Raw genomic sequence first — 18,765 nt, 5'->3', positions numbered from 1 at the left:
GTTGTTCTATCTCCTTGCTTTCCACATAAGGTGAGGGAAGGATATTATAGCCTAGTATTCTGGCATTAAATGACTGAACTTTTCTGTCTGAAATGACCCTTCCCCATCAGTGGAACCTGTGGGGAAAAATCTTTCCCTTGACTTTACTGCATTTGGATTTCCTGTCTTGTTGAATGGGTCCCTGGGAGCTGTCAGGGAAATGTCCATGGAAAGGGGAGCAGATGTGAGCTTTGTTGGTTGGGAGATTTGGCTGTGCTTTGTCTCCTTGTGAGATGGGCAAATTGGAGGAGCTCTTGCAGCATTTCTGATTATTTCTGATTAAAAAAGAAGTTTGTGATGCACTTTGTTTTCCTGTTCTTCAAAGGAAAACTGATTGAGCTGATGCACTGGCCACTAAGAAAGCTCTATTAAATAGGACCAACAGTATTAGATTTCTGTAGTGTGGTGATTCTCATGTTTGCCTCACCTCACCTCTAAGAGGACACTGGTTTTTGAAACCAGGCAGGACCAATAAGCATTCACTCCCTTCTGAGTCCTTTTGTCTTCTTTCAATCCATCTGCTTTCCTTTCTCAAATACATCCATAAAGTCAAAGTATCATCTCCAAGCAGAGACAACTAAGAACACTTCATCACATGACACTTTGAGAAGTGGATGGATAGAATGTGATGAAGACAAACTCTGCATGGCTCAGACAGAAGGTAACAGTTCTGCAGTGATGGGGAAGGAGCGAATCTCTAAGTCACCCCATCTCCTTCCGGTGTCACAGAGGCTGAAATGACACTTTTGCCTGCCCCTGCACCTCTTCATTTAAATATAAATTTGAAAAGGTCCCAGTATAACTGCTCTTCAGCACAACCTAGAGCAATGTGAGAACTGGTAATGATACAATCTGAATCACTGGTTACTCTAACATTGTAATAGGAGAAATGGTATAAATGTGATGCTCCCTGGCTCCTGATAGGAAGGGCACACTTGAATTACTCATGGGACAATGGAGTTGATAGAAAGGACAAATGGGTCCACCTCAAAACAGGGCAAACTGCAAAAAGCAAAAATGGTCCCCTCATCTGGATAAGCTGAGGGATAAGGGTGCTGAAAATAGTTCAAACAGTTTTAAAAGTTACTATGTGGGCATCACAAAAAGTATTAAAAAAAAAAAAAGTACTGATAGCCCTAGAGATTTTTATGGTCTTCATCTCTCTTGCAAATTCTCTAATGGCTAACATGGCTGAGTGCTAAGAGAAGGTATTCCCACACTCACTGCTTTCATAGGTTCTCTCACCTGTGTGGTTTTTCTGATGGTGAAAAAAGCGCGATCTTTGAGTGAAGGTTTTCCTGCAGTCACTGCATTCGTAGGGCCTCTCCCCTTTGTGGATTCTCTGATGCCTAATAACGTTTGAGCGGCGATTGAAGGTTTTCCCACACTCACTGCATTCATAGGGCCTCTCCCCTGTGTGGATTCTCTTATGTTCAGAAAGGGCTGAGCTGTTAGTGAAGCTTTTTCCACACTCACTGCATCCATAAGGCCTCTCCCCTGTGTGGATTCTCTGATGGTTAAAAAGGCCTGATCTGTAAGTGAAGTTTTTCCCACACTCACTGCATTCATAGGGCCTCTCCCCTGTGTGGATTCTCTGATGTTTAGTAAGGTCTGATCTGTGAGTGAAGCATTTCCTACACTCACTGCATTTGTAGGGCCTCTCCCCTGTGTGGATTCTCTGATGTTGAAAAATGCCTGATCTTTGAGCGAAGGTTTTCCCGCACTCACTGCATTCATAGGGCCTCTCCCCTGTGTGGATTCTCTGATGTTGAGAAAGGGCTGAGCTGTGAGTGAAGCATTTCCTACACTCACTGCATTTGTAGGGCCTCTCCCCTGTGTGGATTCTCTGATGCCTAATAAAGTGCGAGCTGCGATTGAAGGTTTTCCCACACTCGTGGCATTCATAGGGCCTCTCCCCTGTGTGGATTCTCTGATGTTGAGAAAGGGCTGATCTTTGAGTGAAGTTTTTCCCACACTCAGTGCATGTATTTTTCCTCTTTCCTCTGAGGAATTCCTGCTGTGTTGTGGTTTCCTTGAGGCCCTTCTGAATTCCCCGACAGGAAATAAATTTACCCACTTTCTCCCCTGGCTGGTTTCCCTGATGAATCTCACAGGATTTCCCCTGCTCATGACTGCTGGACACATTCCGTTTCGATCTTTGTGATAATTCTCTTTGTTTCTCCACCTGCTGTACGTTTTTGTGCTGAGAATTCTGCTCCTCTTTCTCACATACCATTGCATCACCTGCTGTGATAGAGACAGAAACCTCAAACAGGGATGAAAAGGGGAAGACCAAACCAAAACAAGTGCTGGAGAGAGGTCAAATAAAAATCAGGAACTGAACTCCCTCAAACTCTTCCCCCCAAACAGGAGAGAGGAGGGGATCAATTCAGCCTTCACATCCCATCCAACTTCGCAGGGGGAAGGGAGGAAGCTAGTGATGGTGTCTGCTAAGATTTATAGGAAGCAATGAGCTATATTTACCCTTACCCCTACTAGGGACAATAATGAACTGAGGGCTTTGTAGCATATCCCAGATGTTTCCTTCAGGCACTTACAGATTCTGAGTTGGTTTAATGTTTCCTCACTTGTGCAGGGATCTCTCAGGATCCCTCTTTCCTCTGAACCCTGGCGGTCTGGGACCCATGACTCTTCCCCTTGTTCCAGCTGGGAGATCACATCTGATTTGGAAACTGGAAACCCTGCTCAGATGAAAGAAAACAAAGGATGTCAGTTGATTTCATAAGACTTGGTCATAAAAAACATTCTATTAATTTATCTTCAGTGCTTAGTGTGAGTTGGTGTGCCTGGGTCAGTCCTCACTGAAAATGCCAAAGTCAAGGCAAGCTGAAAAAGGGAGAGCAGATGCTCCCAAAACTGGTGGTTAACACTGAAGTTAAACTCACCGAGAAGTCACAAACTGTGCTTCTGATCCCCCACACTGGTTATCGAGAAGCAGAAAAAAGTAATCACACAGCCCCCTTTATTGCATTCCAGTTCTTTGACTCCCAATCAGCACTTAGGTCCAGTACAGTGAGAGGTTATTTAAAAACTCTGCGTACATAAACAAAATGTTCTTCTGACCCCAAAGAGTCAGCCACAATACCATGTCACGATAGGTTTGGATCTTACCCAAAATACCACACTGTCAGCCAATCCTTTAGCATCTAAACTAAAGGTTTAGAAGAAAGACAGAAAGTTAAATGGGAAGGCAATCAGATACATTCCAAAATCTATATATCGGGTTCTTAGATATATTGGTGAGCTGCTGGCTTGAAAGTCCATCTGGAACACATCCACAGATTGGATGGGTCATTCAGTCCTTTGTTCAAGGCTTCAGTTTGTAGAGAAGTTGCTCCAGAGGTAGGAAGAGGGATTGAAGACAAAATGGAGATGATGCAGCTACCCTTTATATTCCTTTTGCCATGTGGCTTCTACTTCCTGTGTCCCAAACACAAGTTTCACAGAACATGGCATGGAAAAGCCTTGGAGTTCTCAGTACACAGGCATATCCCTGCATGTCTTGCTGACTCAATAGGTGTATCCTCTTGGTCCTTTCCATGGACTCATTGTACAGCTGATGACCCTGAATGGGTCATCCAACAGGCTAAGCAGTGCTGATGCCAATATGTCTGGGTGTGTCACCCAGAAACACTACACAAGTCTAGAAATACAGATATACCCCACATATCTATATCCCACAATACAATGGTGATACAAATAGAAACAAAATGATCATACTTGAAAAATCATAACGTTTTCACTGACACCTTACATGGCATATCTAGCACGATTCATTGCAATTTTATCATATTAGTATTAATAATAAAATAATAATAATATAATAAAGTGTCTCACAATTCCAGACAGTGTCACACTTAGTAAACCAGTGAATTCCCAGGACCAGCTCTCCAGGTCCTTGAAGATGCTGAACTCTCTGTTCATGAGGGATTGAAATACTCACATATCTGCTGGGAACACACACAGACAGACACTGTATCAGTCTGTACTCCATGTTCACTCTTCTAGGAAATTATGATCAATTTTGTACATAGAATAGTTTGTGAGGTATTACTTGAAATTGCATAATCTACTGAATATTATTCTCCTGTTAAAATATGTGTAGCAACGCTATGTAAAGTTATGAAATTTTACTTTATGATATTACTGAAAAAGTTACAATTCTGGGGAACACCCACAGACCAGTTCCTCAGAGACAGCAAGACAAACAGCTGGTCACATAGCCATTCTCTGGTAGGGGGAAGGTGTGAAGAAGATGTTTACATTCCATCACAGGGACCTCTTGAAACTCATGTCTACAACAGACAGACTGTCACCATGACTCAGCTGAGAACTGAAGTTGTTTCTAGTACAAAGGACTGAATTATAAAAAGAGGTGAGGAAAATGCTTGAGACGCTCTCTCTCTCTCTCCCCTTTCCCTCTGCTCATGACAACTCCTGAAGAACTAAACTTGGGTAGCGGGGTGGGTTATGGGGGAGTCCTGGCTGAAAGGAAAGCCAGCCTGTCTCAGCATATGGTGAGAGAAACATTTGCTTTGAATCTGTTTTAGCTTGTTAAGTTAGACATTAGTTTGTGTTTTATCTTGCATTTCTTTTGTAAACAATTCTGACTTTAATGCCTCATTACCAGTAGTTACTGAAAATCTTTTTTTTCAGTAGTTAACAATCTTGTTTTATTGTTTTATCTAACCAGTGTGTTTGGATTAAAGTGTGTTGGAAACTCCATTCGGGATAACAAGGTTGGTGCATGTCATTTTCCACTGATGAAATGACAGACTTCATATGAGCTTGCATTGTTCAGTAGTGTGTTGGACAGTGCAAGATGCACATTTCTGGGGGAAGTCTGGGACCAGAGAATTTTCTGGAGTTCTCCTGTGGTGTACTGTAATTTGGGAGTCACTGACTAGCAGCACTCAATACTATGTAGCTGGGAGCGAGTTACAAGCTGGAGACTGTGTGTTAACTGCCCAGGAGTGGCTGCTCTCACAGTAGAGCAGTGTAAAAGGCACCCCAGCTTGGGGAGCTGAGGGGACACAGCTGTTCAAGAGTCCAGATTGTACTGTGGTTAATGTCACAGACACTCAATTTCGAAGAGTCTCCTAAAACACAGAGAAAGTAAATCCATGTCCCAGAAATCGAAGACTCCAGACAGAGGGCAAGTCTCCCTGGCTCTGCTTCTTGCTGACAGAGAGGTCCAGAGACAAGGAGAGTGTCTTGGGGAAGCTGGGAACAGTAAGCATGGACTAGTGGGGTTCAGTGGAGAAAGAGAACAGGAAGGGCAGGGATATGACCGAATGCATGATCTCAACAGTACTAGATGTCAGGATAGCACATAGTGCAGCCCATTGGAAAATATAACCCCACTATATATATAAAATGATGGGGTCTAAATTAGTTGTTTCCACTCTAGAGAGGGATCTTGGAGTCACTGTGGATAGTTCTCTGAAAATATCCACTCAAGGTGCAGCGGCAGTCAAAAAGTGAACAGAATGTTGGGAATCATTAAGAAAGGGATAGATAATAAAACAGAAAATAGCCTATTGCCTCCATGGTATGTCCATATCTTGAATATTGCATGCAGATGTGGTTGCCCTATCTCAAAAAAGAATTGGAATTGGAAATGGTTCAGAAGAGGACAAAAAAATGATTAGGGATATGGAACAGCTTCTGAATGAGGAGAGATTAAAAAGACTGGGACTTTTCAGCTTGGAAAAGAGACGAAGGGGGGATATGAGAGAGGTCTATAAAATCATGACTGGTGTGGAGAAAGTAAATAAGGGAGTGTTATTTACTCCTTCTCATAACGGATGGACTAGGAATCACCCAATGAAATTAATAGGCAGCAGGTTTAAAACAAACAAAAGGAAGTATTTCTTCACACAACACACTGTCAACCTGTGGAACTCTTTGCCAAAGGATGTTGTGAAGGCCAAGAGTATAACAGGGCTCAAAAAAAGAACATGATAAATTCATGGAGGATAGGTCAATCAATGACTATTAGCCAGGATGGGCAGGGATAGTGTCCCTAAACTCTGTTTGCCATAAGCTGGGAATGGGCGACAGGAGATGAATCACTTGTTGATTACCTGTTCTGTTTATTCCCTATGGGACACCTGGCATTGGTCACTGTTGGAAGACAAGATAGTGGGCTAGATGGACCTTTGGTCTGATCCAGTATGGCCGTTCTCATGAACTAGGGAATCTAGTGAGTCCAGTGTAATGGGATGGAGTAGGAAAAATCCCCGAGTGTGGAGAACACTGGGAAATTAGAAGCTGTAATTCAGCAGCAACAGACTCTAATTAGTCTGGAAAAGCAAAATGTGAAAAATAAGAATCAGGTCACGTGACTTTGGGAATGAGGGACTCAAAAATCCAAGGACCCTGCAGAGAAGAGAGATTGTGACTATTACACATGGTGAAGGAGGAGCAACACTCACCAGGTTTCTGGAAGTTTCACTACCAACCTAAGCCATTTTCACATGCTTGGGTGCAATCCAGATCAGTGAGGAGTTGTGTGATCTGTAATCCTGGGTGAGATTCAATGTTCTGCTGCTGGAGTTCCCATCTGGATACTCCCAGCCAGCATTCAAGGACGCTCTGAGTGTATGTGTGTTAAGAAACCCTGGACCAGCAGCTCTGACTCCAGCAGCCTGCTTGTTACACCCCAAGCACATTCTGGTTTGGGTGGAGAATGCTCAGGGTTTGAGAGAAGACCACGGGTAGGAAGCTTCTGTTGGTTCTGCTGGACCTAACCCCCAGTTTTACTTGTGCAAACAGGAGATATTTGACACTGTGCGATACTGCTCCTGTGCTCTGTCCCCAAAGTGTTCTGCAGCAGGGGAGGGTCTCTGGTAGTGTGTGTCACTGGCATATTGGGGTGATGCTGAAACAGGACAGAGTAGAAGTGGCATTGTGGGGCTGAACCTTATCTCTTAATTTCCCCTTCCAAGAACCGAGGGGACAGTAACCCTTACCCAGCAAGGTCACATTCTCATAGTTCTCCTGCATGACGTCTCTGTAGAGAGTTCTCTGAGTGGGGTCCAGCAGAGCCCACTCTTCCCTGGTGAAATACACAGCCACCTCCTCGAAGGTCACCGGCCCCTGAAAGAGTAAGAGTCTAACCTGTACCTCAGTACCTGTTGCCCCACTCATAGCCCCACTATTCGTGGGGGAGAGGAGCCAATCAAATAGAAGCTCTGGGTGGATCACAGTCAACAGAGTCCCACACTGCTCAGAGCATCCAGGAAACACCAGGGTGAGGGGATGAAGAGAGAGCCCCTCCTCTCTCCCAGCAGATCCATCACACATCTACTAGCCACAGACTGATACAGGAGATGGAGCCCCTAGCAGGGTCCAGGAAGAGCTCCCTGGTAGGAAGCCCAATACCCTCCTCATTGTGAGGAGCTGGATATGAAGGGAGGGGAATCTCCCCTAAGCCTGACTGGTGAGTGCCCCTTCATCTCTCACAGCAGCTGCTGGTTAGTCGGATCAGGCTCCAGCACTATGAGTCTGGTCAGTTTTTCTAGCTCCATGTAGGTGGGTTATTTTCTGTTCCACAAATTAGAGCATTTCCACCTCCGAACCTCATGGGTCTGTTCCTAGAATCTAGGCTGCTCATTAAACAACTCCCAGCAGGTTTGCCACACCCTGTCCTCCTCCCTTTCTCCACCCTGTGCATTTCCTGCCCTGCTCCAACCTCCAAACCAGACTGTGCAAACCTTCCCATCTCCGGTGTATTTGCTGTCCCTCTCCCACCAGCAATCCCCTGATAATACCTACCTGAACTGGCTCCTCTGCAGCCATTTCTCTCCCCTGTCCCACGGGAGGATGGGATGAGCTGGAGCGAAACATGGACATCGTTCAGCAGCCTGTCTGGGTGGGAAGGGCAGTTGTGGAGGTTTCAGAACAGGTTTTAGTTAATTTCACAGCACGATTCCCCCAGGCCCTTTCCCTGCAGACAGACATCCTAGATTCTGCCATGCTGAGAAAATGCTTGATCTCTTTATTACAGTGTAGATCTGGCCCCTCCTGCCAGGCTAAGCCCACAGACACATTTTTAACCTCCCTCCCCACATCCCGTAACTTAGGGTATGTCTGCACTATCTGCTGGATCAGCAGGCAGCGATCAATCCAACGGGGGTCGAGTTATTGCATCAAGTCTAGACGTGATAAATCGACCCCCGAGTGTTCTCCCATAGACTTCTGTACTCCAGCTCGGCAAGAGGCGCAGGCAGAGTTGACAGGGGAGTGGCAGCAGTTGACTGATTGTGATGAAGACACCACGGTAAGTCGATCTAAGTACGTCCACTTCAGCTACTGTGAATGGCTAGCCAACTACAAAAGCAGTTTCTCCTCCCTCAACTGCTAGAAGAGGGCCTCATCCTCCCTGATTGAACTAACCTCATTACCACCAGAACAACAAGGAGTCTGGTGGCATCTTAAAGACTAATAGATTTATTTGGGCATAAGCTTTCGTGGGCAAAAACCTCACTTCTTCATATGCATAGAGTTCTTCCCTGCATATTTGTACCTGCCTCTGGAAATTTCCATTACATGCGCCTGACAAAGTGGGTATTCACCCACGAAAGCTTATGCTCCAATACATCGGTTAGTCTATAATGTGCCACAGGACTCTTTGTTGACTTAGATCGATCCCCCCTCATCCCCCCAGTGTAGACCAGGCCTCAGTCTCTGAACACAAGACTAGAAAAAAGCAGAAGTGAAGGAGTCACTTTCGATAATTCCCTCTGACACTGACCCCAGGGCAGCCACACCCCAGCAGGAGGGATATGGAGTCAGGAACTGGGTTTTCCTCTGTCTGATCCTCATCTTGTGCACAGCAAAGTAACTCTACCCAGCATGCAGTAATACATCTCTCTCAGTAGATTAGAGATCTGGAAATCTCTCTCAAAACTCTTCTCTAACACAGCCCCTTTCAGTCTCTCTTTCTTTCTCCTTTCCCTGTCCCCTCTCCCTGCCCATCTGGCTGGGAAAGTTCCATTCCTGGGTTCTTTGCTCTCCCATGGCTGGATTTTCTCCTGGCAATTGCTAATGGGAGGAGAAATGAGAAGGGGCTGTTTGTGCAGAGTCACTTTCATGCCAGTCCCAAGCACTTTCCCTGAGGTCTTTCAGTTACCAGGAGTCTCTGGCTCAGAATTTAGCATTAACAGGGCCCAGGGGTTCCCTATGGGGCTAGTACCAGCTGGATAAAGTTATCACCTGGGCCGGGCAGAGAAGAAAATTTAATTAAGGTCACTTCCCCACACTGAACCCCCGTTGGGAGGGCAGCAGCTCCTAAGCCTGGTCTCCCAGATCACAATGGAGGCTGCAGCGTGTGACCCAGGAAGCTGAACCCCAATATCCTGTGCAGAGAAGGACAAAGCATTTGAGCAGCCTTCCCTCCTTTAGCTCTCGGGGGAGAGCAGCTAATGAGAGCACCTCTTGACAGGGAGAATTACTAATCTCATTTGCCCCACTGTCCATCTGGAGTCACTCCTTGTCTTTCCATACAGTGACTCTGGATTAACAGTGATTTCAATGAAACCAGATTTCAGAAAGAATGAATCCAGAATGCTGTGGAAGAGACCATTGTATGGCAGTGCTAACTCACTTCCCACCTCCCTCACCCCCCCCAGAACTAGGACAAGGATGGGGGGCATGAATTTTCCTAATAGAACCGGAAGTTCCTGCAGTTTTCAAGAGAGGAGAAAAGCAAAATCTGTGATTTCACACTCACAGTGTATGATAAGTGGATAGAAAGTTATCACGGTGACTGGGCGTAGCCGGGGAATGCTCCCAGGATTCTGGCACAAGCTGATCAGGGAGAAGAAGCATGGTTAGTAGCAGCCCCCAGAGCCCCCAAACACTCTCCAGTACCCAGAACCCCAGCCAGGGTCCCACCAGATATTCCCTAGGACCCATTTGCCAGAGTCCCTGGACAGGGATCCCAGATACAACCTCAGAGACCCACCGGCCAGAGAACCTCCACCAGACAATCACTTCCAGGCTGGGAATCCCAAAAGTTTTCCCCCACCAAGAGCCCCCAGAAGCCAGGGATCTCCCACTGGGAACGCAGTCCCTCACCGCCTGCCTAGGACCCCCGCCTGCCCTTCAGCAGGATCTGCCATGCCATTTGCCTGGGATCCCCTCCTCCCCCCAGCGGGACCCCCTGATGGTTCACAGCGGGGCCCCTTACTCCACTTGCCTGGCATCCCCTGACCTAGTGCTGGGGATCCTCCCCTCCCCCCCCCAGCTCTGTGCACTGGGTATGGCAACAATCCCAGGAGCAAGTGATGGAAGCCCAGACAGAGCCCCTGGCACAGCACCAGGCAGTTTCTAACCCTCTGTCCCGCCTCCCCAAGATACGCCCACCCCCGCTGTTCTGCAGCCAACAGGCCCCCAGCAATACCCACCTCCAGGACCCATAGCCTCAGGGCTGGGTGTGACGAACTGGGACTGTTCTTAATGTGGTATGTGGTCTTTGAATGCTGAGTGGGGAATGTTGGCTGGGAAGGCAGGGGAGTGTGGCTAGGATGGTCTGCATTGGGGGATGGGAGACTGGCCATGAGGGAGAATACCTGAGCATGTAACATGAGAACCCAGGAAGGGGTTAGAGGCCAGGTGACACCTTTGCCCAGGAAACTGAACAAAGGCTGGGGGAGGAGACGCTGGGGGGAGAGAGTTGGGGAGCTGGCTGGAGGAATGGCTGGGAGGGAGATGGGACTCTGACCTCCCAAGGGGGATGTGGTGCCCTGGGGCCCCAAGATGCACCTAATTGGATGCGCGGTCCTGTTGTCTGTGCCTGCAAGACCTGTCTTGGACTGTATTCCTGTCAACTGAATAAACCTTCTGCTTTACTGGCTGGCTGACTGAGAGTCATGGGGAATCACAGGAAGCCAGGGGTGCAGGGCCTCGTGTCCCCCCCACACTCCGTGACAACTGGTGCAGCGGTGGGATGTACTGCACCCCATGGACAGCGCTCCCTGCAGTGACTGGGGAGCAGTAAAACGAAGGGGGATTGACGGGGAGCCGGTGGGCTGAAGAGTCAGAGAGAGACGATTTCAGGGGGCGATTCACCCCTGGGAGCGTGTGACCAGCGAGAAGGACTTTTGCAGTAACAGGGTCCCCAGGGGGATCGCAGCAAGTGGTCCCAGGGGCGGAGGAGTCTGCAGCTTGACCCTGGCATAGAGGTGGTGACCTCGAGAAGGACTGGCACACTAGGGGTTCTTCCTGGAAACTGTGGGGAGAGGTGAGCACGCAGGCCTGTGAGTGGCCAGCAGGAAGATGTATGCCAAGCGGCTTAAGAGCGACCTGGTGGAGCTGTGCAAGCAGAGGGGGCTGCGCAGTGGGAGGCTCACCAAAGAACAGCTCATTGCCCAGCTGGAGGAGGGAGATCGCTGAAATGAACTAATCCCTGTCTCTGAGGGAAGCAGCCTGACAAATGCAGCGCAGGCACCAGTGTCTGTCCCAGCTGGGAGTGGTCAGCCGTCTGCTGAGGGCTTCCCGATACCCCTCCTTCCTATGCCTAGGGGAAGGGTGGGGAGGAGCCCAGCAAATACCGAGAGCACCGTGACACACACCCCCCCCCCGGCCAGCAGGGGATCCTCCTGGCGAAGCTCGCTGGCCAGCAGGGGAACCTCCCAGCGACGCTCAGCATCTGTGGAGTGGAAGCGGCTGGAATGGGAGAAAGAGAGAGCTGGAGGATTGTGAACAACAGAGACAGCATGAACAGGAGGAAAAAGAGAAACAGAGGCAGCATGAAGAGAGACAGCATCAGCATGAACTGGAGCTGGCGAGGCTGAGGGGCAGCAAGCCCCCGGCTGCGGTGAGTGAGGGGGGACCCAGGACCACACGGAGCTTTGATAAGTGCATCCTGGCCCCACGTAAAGAGGGGAAGGACATGGATGACTTCCTGGATGCCTTTGAGACGGCCTGCGAGTTGCACCAGGTCGATCTTGCAGACAGACTCCGGGTTCTAACCCCCTTACTGGACCCCAAAGCCGTGGCACTGTACTGCCAACTGGAAGAGGCGGAGAAAGGGGACTACAAACTATTCAAAAAGGCCCTGCTACTTGAGTTTGGGCTGACTCCTGAGATGTACCGGGAAAAGTTCCGGAGTCAGGATAAAACCCCTGAGATCTCATATCTGCAACTAGCCGTCCGCATGGACGGATATGCCAGCAAGTGGGCAGATGGGGCCCAGATGAAGGAGGACCTGGTTAAATTGCTGGTACTGGAGCAACTGTATGAGCGGTGCGACCTGAGGCTGTAGTTGAGGGACAAAAAGCCAGAGAACCCACGACATGCAGGGCGGCTGGCCGATGAGTTTGTGAAGAGCCAGTCAGGGGATAACAGGGAGGAGTCCCAAAGGAACAGTCCCACCACAACGCAGAGAGAGTCACCAGGGACATCCCAGCAGGGAAATATGGAGAACCCCCACCAAAGGGGAACATCCAGTGTCAGGTCCATCCGACCCGCTCAAGGGGACCCACGGGACATGGGCTGCTATCACCGTGGCCAAAGAGGCCACATACGGGCCCAGTGCCCCAGGCTCAGGGACAGACTGAGCGGACTCAACCCACAGAGGGTTGACTGGGTAGCAACTCAGCCGAATGTGAGGCAGCGTTCCCAGGCAAGGGGGGCTGGCAGCGTACCACCCGCTAAGGAGGGAAGAGAGCTCCAGGCCAGCTCCTCTGGGGGGCTGGATGCTCCAGACTCAGGGTTTTTGGTTTACAGGGTGGATATGGGGCTGTCCCTCCGGAGAGAGTACCTTGTTCCCCTAGAGGTGGATGGGAGGAAGGTCAATGGATACTGGGATACGGGTGCAGAGGTGATGCTGGCCCAGCCTGAGGTGGTGGCCCCAGATCGGGTGGTGCCCAACACCTACCTGACCCTGACAAGGGTGGGCGAGACCCCAGTCAAAGTGCCCATGGCAAGAGTACACCTGAAGTGGGGGTCCAAGGAGGGCCCCAAGGACGTGGGGGTACACCCATATTTGCCCACTGAGGTGTTGATGGGGGGGGACCTGGAGGACTGGCCAAGCAACCTCCAGGGTGCCCTGGTTGTGACCCGTAGCCAGAGCCAGCGAGGGGCACTGCGCCCTGGCCTTGGGGAGGGTGCATTGCCCAAGGCGCAGGACCCTAACCTGGTGGGGGAGTGCGTGCCCAGGGACACAGCTCACGGAGGCTACGGCTCCAGACCCAGCCGGCGAGAGAGAGCAGGTGGCCATCCCTGTCCCAGCTGCTGAGTTCCAGGCTGAGTTGCAGAAAGATCCCTCCTTGCAGAAGATAAGGGACCTGGCCGACCTCAGTGCGGGTACAGACCATGGGGAGAAGTGGCCGGAAAAGGTTCCTGTGGGAGAAGGGGTTCCTGTACCGAGAATGGGCTCCCCCAGGGAAAATGGAGTCAGGGGGAATCAGGAGGCAGCTGCTGGTACCCCGGAAGTATCGCCGCCAGCTGCTGTACCGGGCCCATGCCATTCCCCTCTCAGGGCACCAGGGAACCTGGAGTACCCAGCAAAGACTGCTACGTAACTTTTACTGGCTTGGGGTCTTTGTTATTGTCCGACAGTACTGCTGAGCCTGTGACCCCTGTCAGAGGGTGAGAAAGGCCTGGGACAAGGGGAAAATGGCTTTAGGACCCTTGCCCAGCATAGAGGAACCTTCCCAGAGGGGGGCCAGGGTAAAAAGGGGGGCTCTGAACCAAGAGAGCCCGAATCAGAGACCTCCAGACTGGAATGCTGGGAGAAGACCCCAGCACAGTTGGAACCCCAGGGGTATTGGGGTGGGAAAAGGACATAAACCGTATAAACCTTCCCACATGCAAACTACGAGTGCCATCGAGCACACCCGACCTGAGGGGGGGAGTGAAACTGGAAGGGCCTGGTGTAATTCTCGCCAAGGAATGGGAGGGATGCTGGTGCATCCACGGGAACGGGGGTAGGTTTGAACTTCCCCAGGTCACTGGCTGAAGTGACCCCACTCAGTTCGGTCTCGAAGGGGGGGAGAGATGTGATGAACTGGGACTGTTCTTAATGTGATATGTGGTCTTTGAATGCTGAGTGGGGAGTGTTGGCTGGGAAGGCAGGGGAGTGTGGCTAGGATGGCCTGCATTGGGGGATGGGAGACTGGCCTTGAGGGAGAATACCTGAGCACGTAATATGAGAACCCAGGAAGGGGTTAGAGGCCAGGTGACACCTTTGCCGGGGAAACTGAACAAAGGCTGGGGGAGGAGACGTTGCGGGGAGAGAGTTGGGGAACTGGCTGGAGGAATGGCTGGGAGGGAGACAGGGCTCTGACCTCCCAAGGGGGCTGTGGTGCCCTGGGGCCCCAAGATGCACCTAATTGGGGGGGCTCCAGTTGTCTGTGCCTGCAGGACCTGTCTTGGACTGTATTCCTGTCATCTGAATAAACCTTCTGCTTTACTGGCTGGCTGAGAGTCATGGTGAATCGCAGGAAGCTGGGGGTGCAGGGTCTTGTATCCCCCCACACTCCATGACACTGGGCACCTCAGAACCACCCCCCAAAATTCCAAACCTCCAGAACCCACCAACCTGACTAGGGTACCCCCTGCCCAGCCACCCAGAGACCTCCCCCTACCACAATGCCCCTTCAGCTCCATCTGTAATCTCCCCACACAGACGTGCCCCCCCCACCCCAGCAACAGTGTTACCTCACACTGTCTGGTAAGCGAATAGAAAGTTATCACCGCCCCCTGCTGACCAGTCATACAGGCAGAAGGAGTCCTGGGGGATGCTTCTTTAACAGGAGAATGGAAGGCATGGTGGGCCAAAATAGTTAAGAAATTTCCATGCCCTGTCACTAGCAAATAATGGCCACCCCAGAGGTGGCTACATCTTAGCACTGCAGGAAGCAGCCCCGCTCAGAGACCATTTGTCATGGGGTTTGGGATACTTCTGGACCCACGCTGCACTCAGAGTGAACTCCTTATCCCATGCCAGATGGAGAAAAGAAAAGGGTCCAGCCAACTCTCCTGTTATCAGCTGGGAACCACTGATCCCACCAAACAGGGGGAGGCCTCTGGCTTTGATGTGTATTAAATATGTGGCTGGTCTCTTTCATCAGCAAACATTTTAATAGAGATATAGGAGGGAACAAATGATTCTCAAAGGAGACGGGAAAGATGATCTCTAGGCAATTTAACCCCCTACAACATCCAGGATGGAGAATGATTCAGGGCAACAGGCAAGAAAGGAGAAGTTGCTGGGATTCAGAAACATGGGGAACAGCCCCAAACCCGAGAGGATTTTTAATTGACATTTGATAGTGACATAGAAAGAGGCAAAACTTGAGCTTTGAGATCAATGTTCAGAAATAAAAGAGAAATGGTGGAAATCTGAGAGATTTTGGCTCAATTTTGCAAACATCTGCACTCACCTGATCCGACTAACCAGCAGCTGCTGTGAGATATGAAGGGGGCACCCACCAGTAAGGCTTAGGGGAGATTCCCCTCCCTTCATATCCATATTCAAGAATCTGAGAAAACGTGTAAATCTGAGATTTTCTTAGTATTTTACAATTAGAGAGACGGGGGAAATCTCAGGGCATATTATTCAATTAGAAATAGAAAACTAGAGAGAAGTGGGGCAAATGTTTAGGGTATTTTATACCAGTCTTTGAGATTTGCAGAGAATACATGTCACAAACTACATTTGATAACATGAGAGGAAAAACACCAAGATCTGAGGGGATTTTATATTGCTATTAAATAATTAGTGGAAAAGGGGGACTGTTGGACTGGATTTTATACGACTGTCCAATACATAAACACACAGTGATGGTTTCCGCGCCCCCCCCCCATTCCTATGGGCAGCAAGGAGCCCTTTGAAGAGCTGATTTAAGAAAGCAAAGGAGGGGGGGAGCGGGAAGGCTCCCTGGATGAGGGAAGGGGGCAGCCATGGGGGACGGGCAGGTGACTGGCAACTGATTGCTGGGGGCAACTGTGTTGGTAGTTAGCGGGCAGCAAGTGGGATTGGGAAACCGGGTGGAAATCTGGGCAGTCCCTATCGGGGACACTTGCTCCTCCCTTCCCGGCCCTAGCAGAGAACCAGGATCCCATCCCCAATCCAGGGGAAGCCATGTTTTGGGGAATGACTCAGGGCAACAATTTCCCACCTAAACAAGGACAAATTACTGCAGACAAAACGGGTGGGAAAATCCCCCTCATTAGAGATTTTAAATTGACATTTGAGACTCATGGAGAGAACAGGGGAAAATCTGGGGAGAGAAGAGAGCTGATCATTTGAGGGGAAAGGGGGGAATCTCCCCAGATTTTATAGCCACGTGTGAGATACTGAGAGAGAAAAGTATCAGAGGGGTAGCCGTGTTAGTCTGAATCTGTAAAAAGCAACAGAGGGTCCTGTGGCACCTTTGAGACTAACAGAAGTATTGGAGCATAAGCTTTCGTGGGTAAGAACCTCACTTCTTCATATGCAAGTGCATCTGAAGAAGTGAGGTTCTTACCCACGAAAGCTTATGCTCCAATACTTCTGTTAGTCTCAAAGGTGCCACAGGACCCTCTGAGAGAGAAAAAACTTCTCCCTCGGGGAATTTCCTGGCTGCACAGAGACAGTTCAAACCCCCTCCCCCACATCCCACTGACCTTCCTCCCCAAAACTCTGGCTTCTCCCCTCCCTGTCCGACACCCCCTCCCCCCACAGGGGACTCCCCGCAGGGCCCCACTCTCTGCCTCCCCGCCCAATGCCAGCGGTGCCGGGGGCAGATCCTGCTGCAGCTCCACGGGGGCTGAGGCAGCTCCGAGGCTTCTCCCAGGTTCCCCGGGGCAGACAGTCACTTTCCTGCCCGGCCCCAGCGCCCCCCCGGGGTCTGTCACTCACCGGGGGGCTCCGGCCAGGGGCTGCCCAGGGGGCGGGTCCGAGCTGGAGAAAGCCGCCCCCCAGCCGGGCAGGGAGAGATTAATACCAGGATCCCCCCCAGCACAGACCCGGGGAGCAGCACCTGCTCAGCCCGGGCCTCGGATCACACGGCGACAGCAGCAGCGTCTGGTCTGTGCCAAAGCCCGGGCCCCGGATCACACGAAGACAGCCGCGATAGTGATATTGGGCGGGGGCAGAACGAGCGAGCTTACATGGAGCATGCGCAATAACAGCTGCTGACCCCCCCCTCCCATACCTGAGCTGAAGAGGGCGGAAAGGCCCCCGGGGCAGGCAGGGAGATGTAGTTCCTGACTCTCCCAGGAGCGGAAGTGACGTTGTGTCTCCCGGCTCTGGGTATGCGCAGAGTCCTGCATGTGTAGAGGCAGCGCTCACCCGCTGCTGCTCCCTGGCGCTGCGGGGCCGGGCGGAGCAGGAGGGTCTGTGCCGGGGAGACCCATTAACCCCCCCGTGCCCGGCCCGCGCCCTGCTCCCGCTGGGGCCGCCCCGGGCTCTGCCCGCCCCGCTGCGGAGCTGCAGCCTCCAGGTACCGGAGCGAGCCCCGGGGGCGGGGCCGGGCGGTGACTCTGCCCCAGTGTCCGTGGGGGGGACCCGGCATCTCGCAGCGCCGGGATCTGCTCCCTGGGGGCAGCGCCCGCGGGGGGCTCGGAGCTGCTGTCCCCGCAGGAGCCCAACGCCCCCGGCCCGGCCAGGCTCTGCCCTGGGGCACCACGTGGGGGGAGGGGCCCGGCCCCCACTGGGGTCCCTGCGTGGGGCTGGGCCCGGCCCCCACTGGGGTCCCTGTGTACCATGTTGTGTAGCATAGTTTTATGGTGAATTGTTTTGCCTCAGCGTGTTTGGTGCCTGTGTTGTGTTGGTTTCAGTTGAGCTCTTTCTGTTGTGTGCTTTTGTCCTAGGGTGTGTTAGTTTGCATTGTGTTGCTTTCTTTTCCTTTGCATTGTCATTTTATGCTGTGGAGTGTAGGTTGTGTTTTTGTTTTTTTGTTTTCTGAATTGCCTGATATTATGTTGTGGTGGGATTTTTTTTCTGCATGTTGTGTTTTTGTATGTACATGTTGCATAGCATCATAGAAAGGTAGGACTGGACAGGACCTTAAGACGTCATCAAGTCCACCTCTCTGCCGAGGCAGGATCAAGTCTATGTAGATTATCTCTGCCAGAGGTTTGTCCTACCTGTTCTTAAAAACTTCCAGGGAAAAGATTCCACTGCCACCCTTGTAAGACTATTCCAGAGCTGAACTACCTAAGCTCTAGTGACACCCACACAGGTTTTAGTGGTGAGCAGCTCTGGAGAGAGAGGAGACCCCAGTGAGTGCGTAGCTGGGTAAATAGACTAAAGTTGGGAGGAGAAACATTGATGTGTCCAAGGTCACCCAAGCTGTCCGTGACAGAGCTAGAAAAAGATCCCATTTCTAGTACCACCGTACTGCTGTTTTGGGTAATGATGATCTCTGCCACACTGGTGTTTTAGGCATTGGTGCAAACCCTTTGTATAGACAGAATTTACACTAGTGCACTCTGGCACCAGTGCACCATGTCCCAATTTGAAGGTTTGGGGTGTGTGGGGGGACAGTGACGTCACTGAGGCGTGGGGCTGGCTGTACAGTGCAGCTGGTAATGGAGGGGCAGCAGTGAGTGCTGGAGGTATGAGCCAGGAGCACAGCCCCACAGGACTGGACACTGACTTCTCCTGGGTGCAGGGACTGCAGCTGAGGCCAAGACAGCCTGTACGTCCATGGACAAACCTCCTCTTCCTGCAGCCTACAATGTGGTCTGGGGACCTTTCCAAACTGC

General features: G+C 50.9%; 2 protein-coding genes across 2 annotated transcripts in view; one reads left to right on the top strand and one right to left on the bottom strand.

Annotated features, from left to right (window-relative positions):
- Positions 1-18,765, top strand: part of LOC128822969 (zinc finger protein 501-like) — a 348,938-nt gene that overhangs the window by 109,481 nt on the left and 220,692 nt on the right. The gene's annotated exons all lie outside the window — the stretch shown is intronic.
- Positions 1,238-9,867, bottom strand: LOC128822950 (zinc finger protein 501-like). The gene is made up of 5 exons (XM_054004848.1): positions 9,797-9,867; positions 7,840-7,928; positions 7,035-7,161; positions 2,598-2,741; positions 1,238-2,286 (listed from the first exon to the last, which is right to left on the bottom strand). Exons 2-5 carry the CDS (start codon positions 7,915-7,917, stop codon positions 1,238-1,240), a joined length of 1,398 nt encoding a protein of 465 aa, XP_053860823.1. The 5' UTR covers positions 7,918-7,928; positions 9,797-9,867.

This window comes from Malaclemys terrapin, chromosome 15 (assembly GCF_027887155.1).
Source record: "Malaclemys terrapin pileata isolate rMalTer1 chromosome 15, rMalTer1.hap1, whole genome shotgun sequence".
Lineage (NCBI taxonomy): Eukaryota > Metazoa > Chordata > Testudines > Emydidae > Malaclemys > Malaclemys terrapin.
Note: the sequence above shows the minus strand (reverse complement) of the source record. Positions and strands in the feature narration are given on the sequence as shown.